The 22,393-nt window shown below is 44.6% G+C and overlaps 1 protein-coding gene across 3 annotated transcripts in view; it reads left to right on the forward strand.

The window, feature by feature from the left end:
* The window catches only part of TOX2 (TOX high mobility group box family member 2), a 123,489-nt gene that overhangs the window by 100,240 nt on the left and 856 nt on the right, over positions 1–22,393 (forward strand). For all 3 annotated transcript variants that reach the window (XM_075277563.1, XM_075277564.1, XM_075277565.1), the window contains 5 exons: positions 8,438–8,677; positions 9,002–9,229; positions 13,190–13,270; positions 13,800–14,195; positions 15,012–15,142. In XM_075277563.1, the coding sequence (XP_075133664.1) occupies positions 8,438–8,677; positions 9,002–9,229; positions 13,190–13,270; positions 13,800–14,195; positions 15,012–15,142 (1,076 nt within the window). The remainder of the gene's footprint in view (positions 1–8,437; positions 8,678–9,001; positions 9,230–13,189; positions 13,271–13,799; positions 14,196–15,011; positions 15,143–22,393) is intronic.

A 22,393-nucleotide genomic window follows, 5' to 3' on the forward strand; every position in this document is an offset into this window, starting at 1 on the left:
TTTTCTACTTTATATATAATGCAGGATATGACTTACTATATTATCGCATACTATATTATATGATTTCCTACATTATACCATACTATAGTATACTGTATGATGTACTATATTATCCCATACTATACTATATGATTTACTATATCATCCCATACTATACGATTTACTACATTATACATACTATACTATATGGTTTGCTATATTATCCCATACTATACTATATGAGCAATGGCGTAACATAGAGCTTCCCTCTTGCTGACCAACACTGAAGACCTTGACCAACCGACCCCCCCGCATTTCTGTGCGCTCTATTATGCCACATAATGGCCCCTGCACACACTATTATACCCCATAGTGGCCCCTGTACAGTGTTATGCCCCATAGTGTCCCCTGTACACAGTGTTATGCCCCATAGTGGCCCCTGTACAGTGTTATGCCCCATAGTGGCCCCTGTGTTCAGTATTATGCCCCATAGTGGCCCCTGCACACAGTATTATGCCCCATAGTGGCCCCTGTGTTCAGTATTATGCCCCATAGTGGCCCCTGCACACACTATTATGCCCCATAATGAACAATTATTATACTCTGGGGTCTTTTCAGATCGGGGATACAAACATAAAAAAAAACACTGTTACTTACCTATCTCCAGCTCCGCTGCAGTCTTTGGTGGTTTCGGCCATCGTTAATGACTTACTGACGTCACATGATCCGGGACGTAGGCCTCAGAACGTCACACAACTAGGCCCAAAGCCTGTCTGGAGCGTGGAAAGGTAAGTAACACGTTTATTATGTTCCTTAACCTTTCCGGGGCCTCCGATCATTATACTCATTAATCATTAATAGTGCTTGTGGGGCCCGCAGCATTACTTCCGATCCCAGCCCCTGCCAGGATCAGTAAGTAAATAGGGCCCATTACCGGCTGAAGTAACTCCAGCCGGTAACGGCCTATTAAGAAAAGAAAAAAAAATGCAGCGGTAGCGGCTGTTGCTGGGCTCCTAATGTCCCGGGCCCTGCTACCCTGGTAGTTATGCCACTGTATATGAGTTATTATTTTATCCCATACTATATGATACAATATTGATACCAGGCCTAAGTATAAGACCTAAGTAGTCCCATGTTAGGACAATGAAGCATAAGGATACATCTTGATAAGTTATAATAATTGATAATAATTAACCACTCCATTATAAGTCAATGCCAAGCAGCTGGCAGATCTGCAGGTGATTTTGCATGCTCAAGGTATGAAATTTTATCATATGGACCGTGCCAAAACACACAGGTAGTCAAGTCATCTCTCCTGGTCATAGGGAGCAGATAGTTTGATTTGATTTTTGGCACCCAAACCTATCTATTTGTGGAGCTGGGTTGATATGCTGGGGTCTGGTGACCCTAACCTATCTATCTGTGGGGCTTGGTGATATACTGGGGTCTGGTGACCCTAACCTATCTATATGCAGGGCTGGTGTTATACTCGGGTCTGGTGACACTAACCTATCTATGTTCAGCGCTGGGGTGATATACTGGTTCTGTTTACACTAACCTATCTATCTGCAGGGCTGGGGTGATATGCTGGTACCGGTGACACTCAGGGCTCGTTCACATCAGCGTTGTGAACTCCGTAGTTCAGGTTTCCGTTTCCTGCCTAAAACAGAGGCAGGAGACGGAAACCTGCAGGAGTCTCTCTCACCCATTCATTTGAATGGGTGAGAGAGATGTCCGGCCGTGAGCGCCGCTGAGCGTTTTAGGCTCTCCGCCGCGAAACCGGGTTTTATAATCCGGACACAGAGTCGGACATGCAGTACTCTGTGTCCGAATAAAAAAATCCGGTTTCGCGGCAGAGAGCCTAAAACGCTCATCGCCGCTCACGGCCGGACCCGGTCTGAGCTTTCCGACTTCTGGCATGCAGAAGACGGAAAGCTCAGAACGGACAGATGAACGCAGGTGTGAACCTAGCGTAACTTATGTATCTGCAGGGCTGGGTGATATGCTGGTTCTGGTGATCCTAACCTATCTATCTGCAGGGCTGGGGTGATAAGCTAGGTTATGGTGACTGTCTCTATTTAATTCACAGAAAGCTTATATTATAAGACTCACGTATGGCAATGTCTACAAGACAGATTCAGAAGTTTGTGACGCAGAGGTTACCGTGATGTATAGGGAGACCCAGGGGTTAATACAAAATATATGGAGAGTACAAGAAGGAGATATATTTGTTCTGGCCTGAAATACTTTTGCTGTGCTCTCTAGGGTTTGAGTCCTTTGTCACACCCTTTTATTTTATCAAACCGATTTTAAAGGTCACTTTTGCTATGACCTGCTCCTCAATATCACCTTATAAAGAGATATCACTGGTTGAGGTCTCTCTTTCTATGGTCTCATTCCAGTGCCCATCTTAAGACCCAGTTCCTTGGACATCTGTGTTTCTAATGAAGCCACCTTAGATGATGACTTCATATGAGGTCCTGGTAATGTGGCCATTAAATAGATGGTGGACGCTCTGAAGTACATATGATGGCAAGCAATGGTTAGCTATTTATAACTAAAGATAGCCATACAAATGTATGAATATACGCTGCTTCTATGGAACTCTCCTGCTCTTCTTGCAATAGTATTATGTTCTCTCACTGGATTTCTACTTATTGATCCATTTTGCAAATAGTACTCAAGAAGAATTGCAATGACCGTACAAATCATATTACAGTAGTTTAAGGCAAGGCTCGCAAATCTCATTGGTCTCGGTATAAACCAGGCAGATAGAAGAAGATGGTGAAAATTTTTATTGTACATTATACATTTAATGCAGAGGGCACCATCTGACCACCTATTGCTTGCCATGCCCACCTCTCTTTGTGCTATATGCTTGACATCATCATGACCAGGGGTATAACCTTATCACTCCGCCATGTTTGTTTGGGATACAAGAAGTCCATGCGCGTTGGTCTACAATTATCCTCTGTGTGTTATTTGCTGTGATGGAGGGGCCACCAACAAGGAGTGGACCTTGAGCCGTGACAGGAAGCCGATCATAACTGGAACCTAGTCATCTTCAATAGAGAATACTTATAAGGCTAGGTTCACACAATAAAATTTTCGTAGCGGAGTCCACCGTAAAAACATCTATAGGAGGTAAATGCTTTATTTTCCAGCTAGTGTAAAAAAATATCGTCCTGCTTGATCTTCGGGTGGATTCCACCTGAAGCTCCCATTGAAGTGAATTAGAAGCAGGAAATCTTTCTTCCACCAGCTAAAATGTACCATGTGAACCTAGCCTTATACTTCCTTACTGGTTTTCCATTCAATGGCTCTTGGTTTCCCTAGGATCATAACATATCACCTATCTACTAGGATTCTCACCATTGGGATGGCCACCGATTATAAGAATTTGTTCTCGCTATGAATGAATGAAGAAAGGAGAAATGTAAATCCCATCAATATTTGGTGTGACCTTTACCATCAGTTCTTCTTGGTACTTGCAGACAGTTCTAGAAGGAACTCGGCAGGGAGGTTGTTGCCGCCATCTTGGAGAACTAAGCCCAGATCTTCTGTGGATGTAGGCTTGGTCCAATCCGTCTGTCTCTTCATGTCATCCCAGACAGACTGGATGAAGATGAGATCAGGGCTATATCTGTGGGGGCCATATCATCACTTCCGGGACTCCTCCTCCATAGGGCAAAGGACACACCAAATATTGATGGGATTTACATTTCTATTTTCTTAATTCACTTCATTTTGTTAATTGATAAAAATAAATGATTAACCCTTCTATTTCTGGAAGCATTCTTCTTACTTTGCAGCATTTTTCCACACCTGCCTTTTGCACAGTACTTTTTACTTGAGACATGTAATTGGTATGGGGATAGTATGTTGCTGATCATCAGAAGTGTGATAGGGCTAATGTGGGTGTGCTCTGATAATGTAGAAGTAAAGGATTTAAGCTATGAAATGGGGTCCCATTTTTGAGGCATGTGAAGGTCCCTCATCTATATCTTGTGAATATGTTGCAAATGTCCAATATAGGAATACCCCTTTAACAGTTACTTATATTATAATTGCAGTTTAAGCGGGTCTAATAATGTATCATTGATATAACACTATGTCTCCGATCTGGGCATGTTATATTCCACCACCCCCAAGTATATTCAGCTGCCACCACCATGTTGCAGAGCACATTGCATTGAAAATCAGCTATACTTTTGTTATGTATGTCACATCTGTAAATCTGTAGAAACCCTACCTTGAAGTGTTATGTTAATGAGGATGTTAGTGCACTGGGGGTGGGGCTTCAGCTCCTTGGAGAACTCCTATTGCCCATCATATCCTGCCCTGTGCAGTGGGGGGTTGTTCCATCCACTTCTATGATATCACCCACCATATATCAGCAACAGGTTTTGCAAGGAACTGAAAGCCCAACCCCAGTGCACCAAGTTCTCGAAATATAACATACATAGCAGAGGTCTGTTGCACATCAGTGTCATGTGCTCAGGAATGGGGTGGTAGCACCTGAATATGCTTGGGAGAGGTGGTAGACATTCTTTAAAGACTTATATGCTTCATATCAGTCCTAGATGTCAGGCACCCGTCTAAGGGTATGTTCACATTACTGATATGAATGTCCGTTGCTGTCATCTGTCAGCTGTCTCTTTTTGACAGAGGAAAAATTCCTGCATGTAAAAGTAAGAAACAACAAAAATTCATTAACATTAGAGTCAAAAGGATCTTACCCAGGCAGAGGAGGGTCTGTCTGTATCCATCACTCCATTGCTATTAAAGTCCGTTGCTCTCATCCAATAACAGATGACAGCAACGGACATCCACAGCGGTAGTGTGAACGTCCCCAAAGCCCAGCTAACATAATCATTCTCTGTCCTGACAATCATCGTGCATCTCATGAATGGAAGAACAAGTCCCTGTTTGTGGCGCGGTCTTGTCCCGCTGTTCCCCTGATATTCCCACTTCTAATAAGCTGATCAGAGCGAGCAGAGGCGCTTCTGTTATTTTAACGGATAAATTAGTTTGACTCTTAACTCAATAATTAAAACTGTTATGGCGTGCAGCCCGCGGAGATAATGTACTATTATTATGGTCGTTTGTTTCAATTAAATGCTTGCTGGTTTAACAATAGCAGCTGGGCACCTGTGTGCAGGCAGACATTACTCCGCACACAGAGACAGCTCCGGCTTACACGCAAGAAATCTCTATTACACCAGGAGTCTGGAAGGAGATTTTCTAATAGGAAATGTAATATATCAGCTATCAGAGCACAAGTATTAATGCCGCCATCTAATGACATGGTACATAATCAATTCCACCCATATATCTCCATAAGGCTTCATTCATGCTATTCATGGACAGAATGCTACCCTGCTCATTTGTCTCTGAAAATCGACCAAACCCACAACTTCAACCACGACCAACCATATAATAGGTGTGGGGTTGTCCCAACTCTCCCCTGACGGCAGAAGTCTGGGGAAAGAGGGGTCCTGATACTGTATTCTTACTGAATTAGATATAAGTTTCTGCTGGAGGTCTGGCCGCGACTACTTCCTCTCTTCCCAATGAGAACACATGCACCCTCGGCCAAACAGAGCATGCATGTGCAAGTAGAGGCTTCCCACTATTAACATTCATCCCCTATCCATCCATGAGACTCACCATTCCATTCACATTGGGCACTCATGATCATAGGGGGGTCCATGTGATTGGATCCCAAAAATCAGACTGTTAATAAGAGGAAAGATTATTTAAAGGGAATGTGTCACCAGGAAATGGAAATGTTTAACATATTTTTTTGCAATGTGGGCGGAGGTCATTGTGCAGGGGGGAGTAGATAAGCTGTGACATCAACTATTGTGACTGGTGGATTCTGTGTCTTATCTACATATACATGATAGTTGTGATCATCAGTGTGCTGTAAGTCAGGTGACTGCTGCAAAGTAATCTACAGAAAACAAGTCTCGGCACATTATATGGCCTAGTGGACAAAGTCGGAACTACAAGATTTTTAGGATTTTTTTTTATATTGACAATAACATGTAAAAATTTTTAAAAAACGCACCAATAGTTATTGAAAAATATTTAATGAAGAAAATAATAAGTTATTTTCTGAGGAGACATTTAAGACTTGGACATCCAACCAAAGTTACATGATGGCTGAGGTTGTAAAAAAGCATCTTAAGGGACTCATCAATGGGTATGGTCAAGGAAGATATTGCACCATGGCCATCTTATCATATAGAGGGTATCATAGGGGGTTAGCCCTTCTTTAGACCCCCCTCGATTAACGAAAAATAATCAAGATTGTGCCTATCTACTGCCAAGGCATAGTAACAGAAAGATGCCCAAACCTTTCAAGGGTCACTTGGAGAAACAATTGGAAAATGAGACGGTTCGCCTTAGGTGACCTCAGGAAGAAGATGGCGAGAAGGGTTAGGCCTTATTCACATGACAACGAAAACCATGAAAACCGTCTGTTTAATAACAATGGTAGTAAATGGGTCTAGTCTATGTCTATGCTGACATGCCGTATCTTTTCCATCAAAACGGGCATAGATTGAGCCATGTGAATAGACCCATAGACATTTATGGGTACTATTATGACTGTGTGACACCTGTTTTAAAAATGGCCGTCACGTAGTCTTTATGTACGATGAATAAGTCCCTTCCATGGACTTGAGTGGACCAATATAGCCAATTTTCAAAGCCCTAAATGGCACTGTGGTGTGAATAAGGCTTTAGACTGAATATCAACGCCTGATCCTTTTGCTGTCGGGGAGATATGTTACCACCAGAGGCGTCTAGGAACCACTTATTTCCTTTTACTGTGTTTGTGTATGCATGTGTATGGGAAGGTTGTAAGGAATCACTGTCAGCAACATGAGTTTCGAAAACAGTTGCTTAAAGGATACCTGAGCTTTCATGAAAAGTTAAAATATGTTCAGGATCTTGCTGTTCAGTTGGTTCTTTGTCTGTATAAGCCTTCATACAACATGTCCTATCAGTGTTTTCTGCTGCTAATAATCATATTACTGTTGCACACATTTGGCTGAAGGCCCTTTTTGCATTGAATGTGCGACGCAACCCCCGTTCTGCACAACAGTGGACAGAGTGACATATTTATTTTAACTGTGCCAGTTTTCCCATGAGATTCCCATTCCGGTGCCTATTCATAAATCAGTTGTTCCCTTAATTAAGATTGTTATACGATACGCCAGTCTTAATAAATCTGCACCATCATGTCTAGAGGAGAATGCGGTGCTTGTTGTATTATTGTATTGTAACGCCGTTGTCACGTGCATGGAGTAAAACAGCGCTATCACAGCAATAGAGACAACGATTCACATGGGGAGAACTCTCTATGGTTTAGGTGACCCTAACCCATATATCTGGGGGACGGGCTTGTTATATTAGGTTCTAGTAACAAACTCCCTTTAATTGTGGACAGCTCTGTAGGTACTCCATGTAACACTATAGAGCATTCATGCACATGGCTTTGAATACATGACACTTTAGGCTAGTATAATATTGTCACCAGCTACTATAGATTTTGGGTGCTGGCATTTGATGGCTCGGAGTTGCGTTGTTGCGTTGTTGTTATATAATGTCCAGATGTCTCTGAATCTATAACTAGATAGATGCGGACTCTGGTGTTCTGGTCCATATTGTATATTGCTAGTAGTTATATCATATACACCATGCCATCATTTAATAACAATTTAGGACCGTCTCGTGTAATGACACTAATAGGCAGGATTGTATATGACTCCCGCACTCACATCACTTTGTGGCTCAGTCAGGCTGCTAATGAGTTGTTAATTGATAATTAAGACATGATTCCGCTAAGCAATGGCTGCAGAGCAGTAAGAGAACGGATAGAGATGGATTCATGTCAGCATGTGGCATTTACGTATACAAACCTCTACTAAATATCATTAGGAGAATCGGGAGGGGCTAATATTTTTGGATATTTTGCCTAGTACATTTTATACCCCTATGTATACTAAGACCTATTGAGACATTTGCAGGTTATAACAGTACACAGAAGTACAAAGTGATTCCATCGCGGCAGTCTTAGGTGGTTGTTAATATGGAGGTCCTTGTACACAATTACATGATGGCCCCATGCACATTGTGGTATTATGGCTCTGGGATGGTTAAAACTTTCCCAAAGTTTTAAGGAAGAATTTGCTCATCCAATAATGTGTCTATTGAGATGGCGTTCCATTTTAACAGAACATCAAAATATAGGACATGTCCCTATTTTTGTCCATTTTCACTCAAGTCTATGAAGGATCTGTGAAAATGGATGGGCCATGGATGCAAAAATGGATGCTATTTTTTTGACTGTTCTTGTGAATGTAGCCTTAGCACTGAAGATACAATTTCTATGTGCACAGTGCCCTTCCATCCCCAATACTCATATTCTTTCATTTCTTATCTACAGATACAGGAGCTGGTCCACTCTGAAGGATCCTCTTATGATCCCAACCATCAGGTTTCCTTGATAAACCGGTCTGGAATGCTCCCCAGTCACATGAGTGCACTCAGCCAATCACAGCTTATCTCCCAAATGGGAATGAGGAGTGGAGTAACTCACGGATCACCGTCTCCACCCGGGAGTAAATCAGCCACGCCCTCACCTTCTAGCTCCACCCAGGAGGAGGACACAGACTCCCACTATAAAGTAAGCTATTCTATATTGTCCAATCACACAAATGACATGTATATACTGGAAGTCCTAGAAGTTTTACCTTATTTGGCTAGCCCGACTTTGTATTTGGTCTTGTAGTAAGGGGGTGTCACCCGCAAGACAATCCCTTTTTTTGAGAGAAAGCAGGGAATGCCTGTCTATAACATCCATATGGCCAAACAGAACATATAGAGAGGGGTTATCACAGTAAATAAAGTCTTATATCTCTGCACCCTCCACCCCTTCACCACCACCATGCCACACTGCTTACTTAGTCACATTGACTGCATACCCTTATCTTCTTCTGTCCGTTCACAGGTTGCTGGAGAGAAACGACCTTCTGCTGACCTTGGCAAAAAGCCCAAGAACCAGAAGAAAAAGAAGAAGAAGGATCCAAATGAGCCCCAGAAACCCGTGTCAGCCTATGCCCTGTTTTTTAGGGATACACAAGCAGCCATCAAAGGACAGAACCCCAATGCCACATTCGGAGATGTGTCCAAAATAGTTGCTTCTATGTGGGACAGCCTTGGCGAAGAACAAAAACAAGTGAGTGTGCGATTTTCTTAGTGGATTACAATTTATCTTAAGTATAAAGTATAAGTATTGAGTACACGTGCCCTTCCTTACCTTTACTTTCGACTGGACATGTCCAGATATGTTGGTCACAACAATAGCTTTTTGTGATATGATGTCACAAGGTGATATGATTACAAATAGTGATATTCTCTCCATCCTATATATGTCTATGGGCATCATGGGGCCTTTAAAGGGATGTGCTAGTATGTCATGATGTTATATTGAATTGGTCTCACGAGGAATTGGGATTCCTTAACCAAACTGGATCTGTTAGGCTGGGTTCACACAGGGTTCTTTCGACCGGCGCGACACTCCCTCCTGACTAGGTCCATTCATTTGGGCCTAATCTGGAGCGGAATGCTGTGACTGTCGGAATTCTACGACAGTCGCGCTAGCCGAGGGAGGCGTTTTTTTGGGCCGGATTCTGAGGCGGATTCTGCTGGATTCTGTATTTACATAGACAAGATAGCTGTGACAGCACATTATTTGGGTTAGTGGATGGACCAGAATTGCAGAATTGTTAAAATTTAAAATTTTTCAAATCCTTCCCCAAAAATTTTAAAAAAATATTATTTAACATAAAACTTAATTTAAAAACTTTATCATATAATTGCTAATCTTTTAGGATTCTATTCTTGACATAGCCATGCCCCTTTTTTATCGGCAAGCCCCATTTCTTGGGACATGGTTACTAAATATTCTGGCCATGCCTCCTTTTTACACATGGCCAGATCGTAAGATGCCCAATTCACCTATAAAGTGACTCCTACCATGTAGATTTGACAGCTCTTCCAGGAGTCCAGGAGACTTTTTTTTAGAAGTCTCCGAGAGCTTCCAAGAGAAGAGGCAACTATGCTTTGTCATTGGTATAAGTCGGACCTCTGTGACTCCCCCCAATCCTGACAATGCACAGGTGATTGCTAGCGTCCATTACGAAGGGAATAACAGTGAAGGGGATGCGCTCTACACTAGTATTGTGCCCCCTTCGTTCTCAGGATCAGTAGGGTTCCCAAAGATCAGACCCTCACAGATCATAAAGCGGCAGCCTATCTTTGCCTTAGGCCACCATGTTATCGCTTTAGGCTAAGGCCCTATATAGCGGAGACACAAGGGGAAAAAATGCTGCAATTTACAGCACCAGCAAAGGGAATGAGATTCTGTTTAATCTCCACATATTGGGGGAAAAAATTGGGAATTTTTATTTACTTATTTTTTTTAAATGCATCAAATTGTGAGTGTTTTCCCTATATTTTGAATAGGGTAAGAGAAAAAAAAAGCAGAAAAAATGCAGGAAAAACTACAGAAAAAAAGTGATGCGTTTTTTTCTTTTCTGTTTTTTAGCTGCGATTTGCTACATGGGGATTTTCTCAGATTCTGTCAGCTTTTCTAATATTCCTGGAATTTTTTTGGAAATAGTAAAAATAATTCTACAGGTCCATTCCCACGGAGGAAGTTGGTGCTGATTCTGGCCGAAACCTGCGTCAGAATCAGCGCTGAAAAAAAAGACTTCAATGGGTTCCGTTTTCCGCGCGGAACCCATTGAAAGTAATGGGAGGATTTTTTTCCCATGGATTTCACGCGGAAATCTGAACCCATTTCTATCAGCGCTGATTCTGACACGGGTTCCGCGCTAGAATCAGCACCAACTTCCTCCATGTGAATGGACCCTAATAGTTTTTACCACCCAAACTCTTCTTCTGTCCCTAAGTGCTAGTATCAGACAGTCCATAGTGGGACCTTATATCAATGACGCAGTCACATGACATCACAATGACATCACTAAAGGCAATGTCATGGCAGCCTAGTCATAATTACCAGTTAGATGAATAACTATATGTGGTGCTTTCATAAAAGCAGGGATTTTTTTTTTTTTTTAATTGTGGGAATTATAATGTAAGATCCTATTACTGGAAAACTCAAAATACAACATAAATATCCAAGTAATTCTATAAGGTTGTTGTTTTTTTCTATATTTTGCTGGTTATTGATCCACTTCTATAGACAGTAGCATTAAGGTTGTCATTCCATCACTCCGAGATTCAGACCAGACGTGGTTAATGCCAATACAGTTTGTACAGTTCATGCTCAATAGGTTACACAACAGGTAGATCTCATAGGATTATTGCCGCGCACTCCATAAGAGAAGAGCGAGGGCTGAATAGCCATACATTTAACAACACCTCATTTCAGTGAAGTATAATAATAGATCACAAAACTGGATTAAGCACTTATCCCAGCCGGGCAGAGATTGCCTTTAGAAGCGGGTTTGTATGAAGCAATGTGCACGAGTAGCTTTCAGTTCAGTAAGATAAAGCAAGAAGTAGGACTTACAGTAATTACTTTATAGTAGTGAGAACTTGGGCACTTACCTCTGATCTAGTACCGTGTGATGGCTGCGGCGTGGCGTAGGAAACGTTATTGCTTTGCCATGGATCTAGATGTACAGTACTGCATTGTTTCTTCTTGTTTGGTGATGCTAGATGTAAGATTTTTGGAAGGGGCCATTTTAACCAGTGGTTCAGTATCTACAGTACATGGGGTTATAGGGTCAGACACTAGTGGCACCAAGAACGTCATGGCACTACTACATCTTAAAGGGGCTTTCCAGTCCAAAATTAAGATCTGTGAAAGTTATAAACAAGCATCAATTGAAAGCATTGTAATGCATTTGCACTCTCTGGCCGGTCACATAAGCCCTCCCAAATGGCACCTCCAAATATGTCCACTGCCCCAGTAGAGTCCCAAAATTTCCAGCTATGTGAGTGGACAATGATATCAAGATGCAGAGCAGGTGGACAGGACCATAAGTGAAAGCTGGACCTTCCATCCAGTTGGTCATGTTATAGATGATATCAAGAAGGAGAACAGGTGGACAGGACCATAAGTGAAAGCTGGACCTTCCTTCCAGTTGGTCATGTTATAGATGATATCAAGAAGGAGAGCTGGTGGACAGGACCATAAGTGATAGCTGGTCCTTCCTTCCAATTGGTCATGTTATAGATGATATCAAGAAGGAGAGCTGGTGGACAGGACCATAAGTTATAGCTGGTCCTTCCTTCCAGTTGGTCATGTTACAGATGATATGAAGAAGCAGAGCTGGTGGACAGGACCATAAGTTATAGCTGGACCTTCCTTCCAGTTGGTCCTGATACAGATGATATCAAGAAGCAGAGCTGGTGGACAGTACCATAAGTAATAGTTGTACTTTCCTTCCAGCGAGGGTGGACAGAACCAGAAGTGATATTCAGCCCTTCCTTGTGACCAGTCATGACAGATGATGTTGTAACAGATGAAGCGACACCAGTGGACAGGACCATAAGTGATAGATGGCCCAACTTTGCAGTTGGCCATGTGATAGATGATATCTAGGAAGCCTGGTGGGGTGGATAAAGCCAGAAGTGGTAGTCAGCCCCTCCTTGTGACCATTCACATGACAGCTGATGTCGGGAAACCAGGTGGGACCGATGGAACCAGGAGTGAGAGAGTAGTGGATGGAAGAAGCTAGGCTTTGTTCGGTTGCTGAATGGGGATGACCAAATCATTCATCCCCATATGTGGCCCTTTTTACATATAGCAATGTGCTGGCAACACTTGATCATTTGCTCAGTTATTTGTCGGATGATCACTGGTACATTTGCATGGGAAGGTTCCTAGAAACAGTAGGCCCGATTCTTGACTAGCATTAAAGAGCCCGTATTTCCCTCACCGTGTTGGATGGGAAGTGAAAGGAAGGGGACGCCAGCCTACCTGCTCCACTCTCCATACTCTCTCAATTGCTTCCCAATATAAATGAAAAGGACCTGGATGGTTCACACCGTCTGGAAACATAAGCCATATAATGCCAGATCATAATGACTCTGCCCGGGAACGAAGCACAAGTTCATCTAACACGTACCTGCCCAATTTAATGGCCGGTTTTGTTCATTCCAGGCCTACAAGAGGAAGACCGAGGCAGCCAAGAAGGAATATTTGAAGGCCCTTGCAGCCTACAGAGCAAGTCTGGTTTCCAAGGTAACAGACCGAAATAATATTAATCTCCATCCCCAGGGAATACCCCCCCCCCCCATAACCTGCATTATTTAGAAGCAAACACTATGTTCCAGTTCAATATTACAGACTATACTTGGTGTATAAGCTTTGCTATAATTATATTATACACTTTTATTTCTAGCGTTTTCAGGGTTCGAAGTACCTTCTGTTTGCATTTTAATGGGAATTTTCTTATATGAGGTATATCTGCTGCTCTTATATTATTTATCATTCTGGCTTCCTATACTCAATATGGTGTAACTTTTCCATCCGCAATGTTTCATAGTATAGTTTACATGATGGCATGAGGTGTAAAAGGCCTCATACATAAACCATAGGTATAGAGGTAGACATAAATTGTAGGTTTTACGCATATCCATCGATCAGATTTCAGATGCTATTACCCATACATGAGCCCTAGTTTGTGTTCTTATATTCCATTGATATTGTACACGTATTTGTATCCAATGAACATACGTATGAATTCCCTATTATTTCTATTATATCCTAGAGCTACACTGACCAAGGAGAGACAAAAAACTCCCAACCCAGTCAACCCTCCAAAATGATTCTCCCAAAGCAGTCCATGTATAACCTGCCTCCTCAATCTTCATCACCATATCCAGGCCTGGCTTCATTTCTGTCCCCCGCAGACCTGCCAAATTACCGCAGTCACCCTCACCCAAGTCTTTCCCGGAGCCTCAATGCCAAATCTATGCTGCCCAGCATCAGTGCCTCACCTCCACCCCCTTTCCAGATCAGCCCTCCCATCCACCAGCACTTGCGTCACCCCTCCAGCTCTCTCCTTAACCAGTCCCTCAATATGCAGCAAGTACCACAACCACCCATCCTTCCTCCATCCATTGGACTACAGTCACCTATGAGTTCATCTCCCACAGGTCAACAGGTAAGGAAGCTAACGTACACCTTCTTCATCTTTAGAATTCATCAAGTATTTCGACATTCAGCTATCTCTATGTCTCTTACACTGGGTCTACCTTTGTATTTAAGTTTCCATCACAGATTCCATGATAACTAAGTCATACAGTACTATTATAACAGACACCATGATGGAAACCTAATGGATTCCATTATGAGACAATGGAATGGTCCCGTGTGCCACCTGTGCACTGGCCGTCCTTCTGTGGTCCATTTCATTGAATGATTAAGAACCACAGAAGCAGGGCCACAAAATTGGCCAGGAATAGGACTTGTTCTATATTTTGCAGCCTGGACTGTTGGCCATGTCATTCATGGTCATGTGTACGGGCCCATAGAAATGAAGTGCTAGTGAAGTGCTATCTGGGAAAAACTGGATAGTTTTCATTTTCTTCCTACTGACCTAAATACAATTTGCAAATGGTTCTTTAGGGCAGTACTCTATAACCAGTGGCTTGGGAACCACATGTGGTTTTCAGGCTCCCTTTCTTTGGTTTCCCAATGGTTCTCCTCAGAGCACTTATTGCACCAGGGAGAGTAAGAAATGTATCACTTAGTCATGTCTTGAAGACAATTTGACTCAACCTGCATTAAAAATTTGCTTACATTTCACCAAAGGTAGAGGACCTCTGCATAGGACTTTCCATCTCTGTGTCTCATTTTGGCAGCTCACCATATGACCTCTTCTGACAAGTGGACTATCTCCATCTTTTCTTCCTTTTTTTGCATTCAACCTGGTATTTCCCATTTCTAACCCTTGCATCCTTCTCACCATTTTTCTCAGGACTTCTCACACCTCCCATCAGAATTTCCTAGCAACGTTGGCCCACGATCCCCAGCTTCCTCCAACCCCCCTGGAAGCACAGAGTGGGACAATGAGTTTCCCAGCAGAGAGTGTGGGATCAACCACTGCAGGTAAGTCCTCCCAAGAAGACAAAATGGATGAATGCTAATCTATTTCCAATGTTCACTACTGTAGCCCATTCATTCCCACAGTCCACTGCCATTATATCACAATAATACCTTACTATTGGTGCATAGACATTAGTAATTTATTGCCACGCTTCATATCACCATGAAAACCACTTCTAAAGCAGTTATATGGTGTTGTAAGTGCTGTTAGAGATGCAATATTTCTTGTGCAATATTGCTGCTGAAAAATTCAGGTTTTAATCGATATGTAAATAAGGTGTTTGGTGCACCCAGGGTGTGGCCATGCCTACTGGAGCACTCATTTTCTTTTGATCCCAATGCTCATGACATCCCGCACCATCTCCTAAACAGAAAGATTGGCATTTTCTCTTAGAGCCAGTATCACCGCACTATGATAAAAAAAAATATTGCGCATGCACCAATAGATTGGAAAATGGCGCATGCGCAGTACTGTTTGTCTTCACTGCTGTGCTTGCTATTGCAAGATTTATTTAAAGGGGCTCTATCCTTAGATTTTCCAGATTTAGATAAACATATGCCTGAATAGCTTTTAAAGAGGCTATTGAGGTGCTGCTAATCATTCTTGAACCCCCCCCCCCTAGATTTTCTGAATTACCGTTAAAAACACCCCACCCCGCATCATAGCTTGTTCACACCCTCCTCTCTTCTTTGAATACCTCCTTCTTGCGATTCACCGCCTCCAGCCTGGTGGTTTCGATGGAAATCTCGCGCATGGTCCAGCACCATTTTCCTATAGTGAACATTGCGACCGTACGGCGCATGCACAGTACGCTCGCGTAATTCTCAGGGAAACTGAGCAGTTCTCTACACAAAAATGGTGCGGCAGAGTTAGCACTACTACGCATGTGTGATATTTCCATCGAAACCGCTGGGCTGGAGGCAGTGAATCGCAAGAAGGAGGGAGTCAAAGAAGAGAGGAGTGCGTGAACAAGCTATGCCATGGGGGGAGGGTGCACGGAACCCCCACCGTGCATGGTAGGACTAATTTACATATACTTTGTAACGGTAATTCAGAAAAACGGGGGGGGGGGTTTCAGAAACGATTAGCAGCATCTAAATAGCCTTTTTAAAGGCTATTCAGGTATATGATTATCTAAAAACCAGAACATGTCATAATAGAGTCCCTTTAAGGGAGATCCAGGGGAACATGTGAATCTGAACAGCTAAGGGCAGCGACAACAAAACAAAAAGGCCCTCTGTCATGGCCGGAGGCACAAAACAACTAATTTTCCTATCAAGTAAGAGATTAATTTCTCAGAAGGAACAGGTACGTGCAGTATGTGAGTAAAGGCCCCTACAACAACTTGTACGTGGTTAAGAAGCGGCGTTTGTGGCGGTAGACTCCCTTTAAATTCACTTTTCCTGAATTGATTTTTCTTTAGAATGTTTTTAGAACGTGAACCACATAAGTTAAAGTCCTTTAATCTGAAAAAACATCTACACCATTTTTTTTTTACATTTTTCTCCAGAAATTACCTTGTTCATGTTTTACCTTATCTTTACAATCTGAGAAGTAACCGCGATTTTCTTTAGAAAGTCTCAAGTCAATTAAACTAACAATAACAAAAAAAAAATAATCTTCTATTTCAATTTTATTAAAATATTAAATCAATCTTATTAAAAAGATGAATATTTAGTCTTTTCAAGCTTCACTTGCAGTTTTATTAGTTGAAGGTGTTCTGTCTCTTTGGAAAGTGGCTGGCTGTTTTTTATTATAAGTTATTAGTTAAAGGGAACCTGTCACATTATTCCTTTAACTGCCTGATTTTGCTAAGTTTAGGAGTCCAGTGGGTGGTCCTACTTTGTAGTTGGCAGCCTTTTCTGTGGTGCTGTGCATATAGAGGTAGCTGTCACCAATAACCAGCACATACCTCCCAACTTTTGAAGAACCGAAAGAGGGACAAAATGTGCACATTTAACCCCGCCCACTTTAGTGTTGACTCCGCCCATTATCATTAATTTTCCATGTGCCCGCACACAGTATAATCCTCCTACAGTCACCCGTAAATTATATGTTCCCCCTCTATCTCTCCTCCAGTTTCATATACACCCTTCATCTGCCCCCAGTTTCATGTCCTCCCTCCATCTCTGCCCCCAGTTTCATGTCCCCTCCATCTCTGTCCCCAGATTCATGTCCCCCATCTCTGCCCCCAGATTCATGTCTCCACACCTCTGCCCCCAGATTCATGTCCCTCCATCTCTGCCCCCAGATTCAAGTCCCCTCCATCTCTGCCCCCAGATTCATGTCCCTCCATCTCTGCCCCCAGATTCATGTCCCCTCCATCTCTGCCCCCAGATTCATGTCCCTCCATCTCTGCCCCCAGATTCATGTCCCTCCATCTCTGCCCCCAGATTCATGTCCCCACATCTCTGCCCCCAGATTCATGTCCTCTCCATCTCTGCCCCCAGATTCATGTCCCCTCCATCTCTGCCCCCAGATTCATGTCCCACATCTCTGCCCCCAGATTCATGTCCCCTCCATCTCTGCCCCCAGATTCATGTCCCTCCATCTCTGCCCCCAGATTCATGTCCTCTCCATCTCTGCCCCCAGATTCATGTCCCCTCCATCTCTGCCCCCAGATTCATGTCCCTCCATCTCTGCCCCCAGATTCATGTCCCCACATCTCTGCCCCCAGATTCATGTCCTCTCCATCTCTGCCCCCAGATTCATGTCCCCTCCATCTCTGCCCCCAGATTCATGTCCTCTCCATCTCTGCCCCCAGATTCATGTCCCCTCCATCTCTACCCCCAGATTCATGTCCCCTCCATCTCTGCCCCCAGATTCATGTCCCTCCATCTCTGCCCCCAGATTCATGTCCTCTCCATCTCTGCCCCCAGATTCATGTCCCCTCCATCTCTGCCCCCAGATTCATGTCCCACATCTCTGCCCCCAGATTCATGTCCCCTCCATCTCTGCCCCCAGATTCATGTCCCTCCATCTCTGCCCCCAGATTCATGTCCTCTCCATCTCTGCCCCCAGATTCATGTCCCCTCCATCTCTGCCCCCAGATTCATGTCCCTCCATCTCTGCCCCCAGATTCATGTCCCCACATCTCTGCCCCCAGATTCATGTCCTCTCCATCTCTGCCCCCAGATTCATGTCCCCTCCATCTCTGCCCCCAGATTCATGTCCCTCCATCTCTGCCCCCAGATTCATGTCCCCTCCATCTCTACCCCCAGATTCATGTCCCCTCCATCTCTGCCCCCAGATTCATGTCCCTCCATCTCTGCCCCCAGATTCATGTCCTCTCCATCTCTGCCCCCAGATTCATGTCCCCACATCTCTGCCCCCAGTGTCATGCGGTCCTCTCCTTCATCTGCCCCCAGTTTCACGTTCCACCTCAGTGTAAACATTACACTTACCTTCTCCTTCGCTCCCCCACTGCTCTCTGCGTGCCTCTCTCACCCACGCACAGTTGTAGACGCGATGTGACATCACATCGCGTCTACACAGCCAGTAGGCGGCGTTCAGCGGCGAAGTAAGGAGCTGAACTGTGACAGCTCCTTGTTTCAGCCGCGTATGTGTTCAACTCAGATCTGCGTCCTCTGGACGCAGGTCTGAGTTGAAATCGGGACATACCTCCCTCCAACCGGGACCGCGGGACACGTCACCCAAATCGTGAATGTCCCACGGAAATCGGGACGGTTGGGAGGTATGCCAGCATCTCCGTAGATATGATTGACATGCTACGATATCCTAAATCGATTTCAGAAATCGCAGCGTGTCCGCGCTGTGGTTTGAAATGCAAAGTGGACATGGGAATCCCATCCACTTTGCAGATACTGTAAGATGCTGCGATTTTTCCCACGGTGTTTCCACTGCGGGCAAATCGCAGCATTTCCGGCCCATGGGGCCCCGGCCTAAGGGTCTCAGTTTGTACACTTTATATCGCACGATTATTGGTGAATTTTACAGAGATATAAGGAAGTGCTCTGTTATGACGTATAGGACTTCAGGGACCCATATACTGCCCTCGAATAGGGGTCCACTGTTTTTTCTTACAACCCAAATGGAGGTGCCCAGGCCGAGCATGATAGCCCAAGGCTCAAAATTCAATTTCCTACCCTAGCCATTTACATACTAGATAGGCCAAAACAGTGTGGTTTGTTGGCATAGCCCAGGACCCACCACCAGGGTACATGTTCCCTTATGAAATATGTGCAATATATCAAATCAAATCAAACAGGCTTTATTGGCACATCCGAATAGATATTTGGCATTGCCAAAGCTAGTAAAGTGTGGGGGGAGTTGGAGTCGGGGGGGGGGGGGGGGTTGCAGTGGTGGGTATGGGGGGGTGGGGGGGTTGATTTGGGGTATAACAGTCCGTGGAGTCTCATCTTCCTCTTAGTTGGTGGCCGCTATATGGGGAGGTGGGGTGGGTGGTTTGGGATATAACAGTCCGTGGAGTCTCATCTTCCTCTTAGTTGGTGACAGCTGGACATGTATTGGGCAGTGATCTCCACAGTGTCCTCTTCTTCTCCCAGTAGGATGTAGAGTTTCCTCTTCTCGTCTGCAGATATGAAGTCTGGGATGTGGGCAGAGAGTCTTTGGAAGTAGACGGCCCTCACAGCTGAGTATTTGGTGCAGTGTAGCAGGAAGTGGGTCTCGTCTTCTAGGGCCCCTGGTCACAGTGCTGGCACAGTCTGTTCTCCCGCGGCTTGTACATCTGCCTGTGTCGCCCCGTCTCCATCTCCAGGTTGGGGGCGCTCAGTCTGTACCGGCTCAGGGTCTGTCTGTGTTTGGGGTGGCGTATTCTCTCCAGGTAGGTGGCCATGGTGTAGTCTCTTTGCAATGACTGGTACACGGTGAGTTTCTTGGAGTTATTTATTGCACTTCTCCATTCCTCGATGTACCGCTCTTTGTCTCTCTCAATTACTCCTTTTATTTGAGCCTTGTTCAGGGCATGTTGGGGGTTTTGGCTTGGCAGATGGCTGATGCTTGATTGGGGGGTATCAGTTTTTCTCGTGGCTCTGTGGCTAAGCCAGGCATATATGGAGCTATCGGTGTGCATGGGGACCCCCCCGAATGGAATACCGAATGCATTGGCAAGCAGAGAGCTTATGACAGCACACGGACCCCATAGACTATTATGGGGTCTGTGTGCTTTCCGTGCGGTGTCCGCACGGAACATGCGGACAGAAAAGTACTTTGTGATCTACTTTCATGTCCGCATGACTCGTGCAGGCAGCGCATTGAAAGCATTATAGTCTATGGGGTCCGTTTGCTTTCACTGCTCACTGCTTGTCAGTTTGTTCGATATTCTGTTCGGGGGGTCCCCATGTGGAATTCCCGAACAGATTACCAAACGCAGATGTGAACCAGGCATAAGGATTTTTGGTGCATTTTTTAAGTCAATTTAGAAGTGCAAAAAAATTTTGGGGTGACACAGTGGCTCAATGGTTAGCCTTGCAGCGCTGGAGTTCTGGGTTCGAATCCCGCCAGGAACAACATCTGCAAGGAGTTTGTATATTCTCCCCTTGTTTGCATGGATTTCCTCCCATTCTACAAAGACATACTGATAGGAAAAAAAATGTACATTGTGATTCCTATATGGGGCTCACAATCAGTGGCGTAACTACCGCCGTGGCAGCAGAGGCAGCTGCCACAGGGCCCAGGACATTAGGGGCCCGGTGACAGCCGCTACCGCTGCCATCATTATACTCGGGGTCTTTTCGGACCACCGAGTATAATGATCGGCGGCCGGGGAGAGGTAAGAAACATAAAAAACACTGTTACTTATCTCTCCAGGATCCGGGCAGGCTTCGGCCTAGTCGTCTGACGTCTCATGACCCCGACCTGCATCCCGGGTCATGGGACGTCTGACGTCATTGAAGATGGACTACTTTGGAGGCCGACATCATAGGAGCCGGGAGATAGGTGAGGTTTTTTTTATGTTTTTCTCCTCCTGGGTCTCTGATTATTATACTCTGGAGTCTGAAAAGATCCCAGAGTACAATAATTGTTTATGGGTGTCCACAGTGGGACATAATACTGTGTGCAGGGGCCACTATGAGGGATAATACTGTGTGGAGGGGCCACTATGGGGGATAATACTGTGTGCAGGGGCCACTATGAGGGATAATACTGTGTGCAGGGGCCACTATGGGGATAATACTGTGTGCAGGGGCCACTATGGGGGATAATACTGTGTGCAGGGGCCACTATGAGGGATAATACTGTGTGCAGGGGCCACTATGGGGATAATACTGTGTGCAGGGGCCACTATGGGGGATAATACTGTGTGCAGGGGCCACTATGGAGGATAATACTGTGTGGAGGGGTCACTATGGGGGATAATACTGTGTGCAGGGGGCCACTATGGGGATAATACTGTGTGGAGGGACCACTATGGGGGATAATACTGTGTGGAGGGGCCACTATGGGGCATAATACTGTGTAGAGGGGGTACCATGGGGCATAATACTGTGTGGAGGGGCCACTATGGGGCATAATACTGTATGCAGGGGCCACTATGGGGCATAATACTGTATGCAGGGGCCACTATGCAGCATAATACTGTGTGCAGTGGCCACTATGGGGTACAATACTGTGTGAAGGGGCCACTATGGGGGATAATACCGTGTGGAGGGGCCACTGAGGGACATAATACTGTGTGGAGGGGCCACTGAGGGACATAATACTGTATGCAGGGGCCACTATAGGGTATAATACTGTGTGCAGTGGCCACTATGGGGCATAATATTGTGTGCAGGGGCCACTATGCAGCATAATACTGTGTGCAGTGGCCACTATGGGGTACAATACTGTGTGAAGGGGCCACTATGGGGGATAATACCGTGTGGAGGGGCCACTGAGGGACATAATACTGTGTGGAGGGGCCACTATGGAGCATAATACTGTGTGTAGGGGCCACTAAGGGACATAATACTGTATGCAGGGGCCACTATGGGGTATAATACTGTGTGCAGTGGCCACTATGGGGCATAATATTGTGTGCAGGGGCCACTATGGGGCATAATAGACTGCGCAGGAATGCGTAGGAGGGGTTGGTCGAGGTCGTCGGTGTCGGTCGGGGGGGGGGCCATGTCAAAAGTTTGCCATGGTGCCCCGCCATTCCTAGTTACGCCACTACTCAAACATCTACATAAAACAAAAAAAAAAATTTTGAGACAAAGGCTGAAGCCCCACGTAACAGAAACAGATTTTTTTGGTTGCAGATTTTGTTGTGGTTTTTTGAGCCAAAGCCAGGA

This window comes from Leptodactylus fuscus, chromosome 6 (genome assembly GCF_031893055.1).
Source record: "Leptodactylus fuscus isolate aLepFus1 chromosome 6, aLepFus1.hap2, whole genome shotgun sequence".
Lineage (NCBI taxonomy): Eukaryota > Metazoa > Chordata > Amphibia > Anura > Leptodactylidae > Leptodactylus > Leptodactylus fuscus.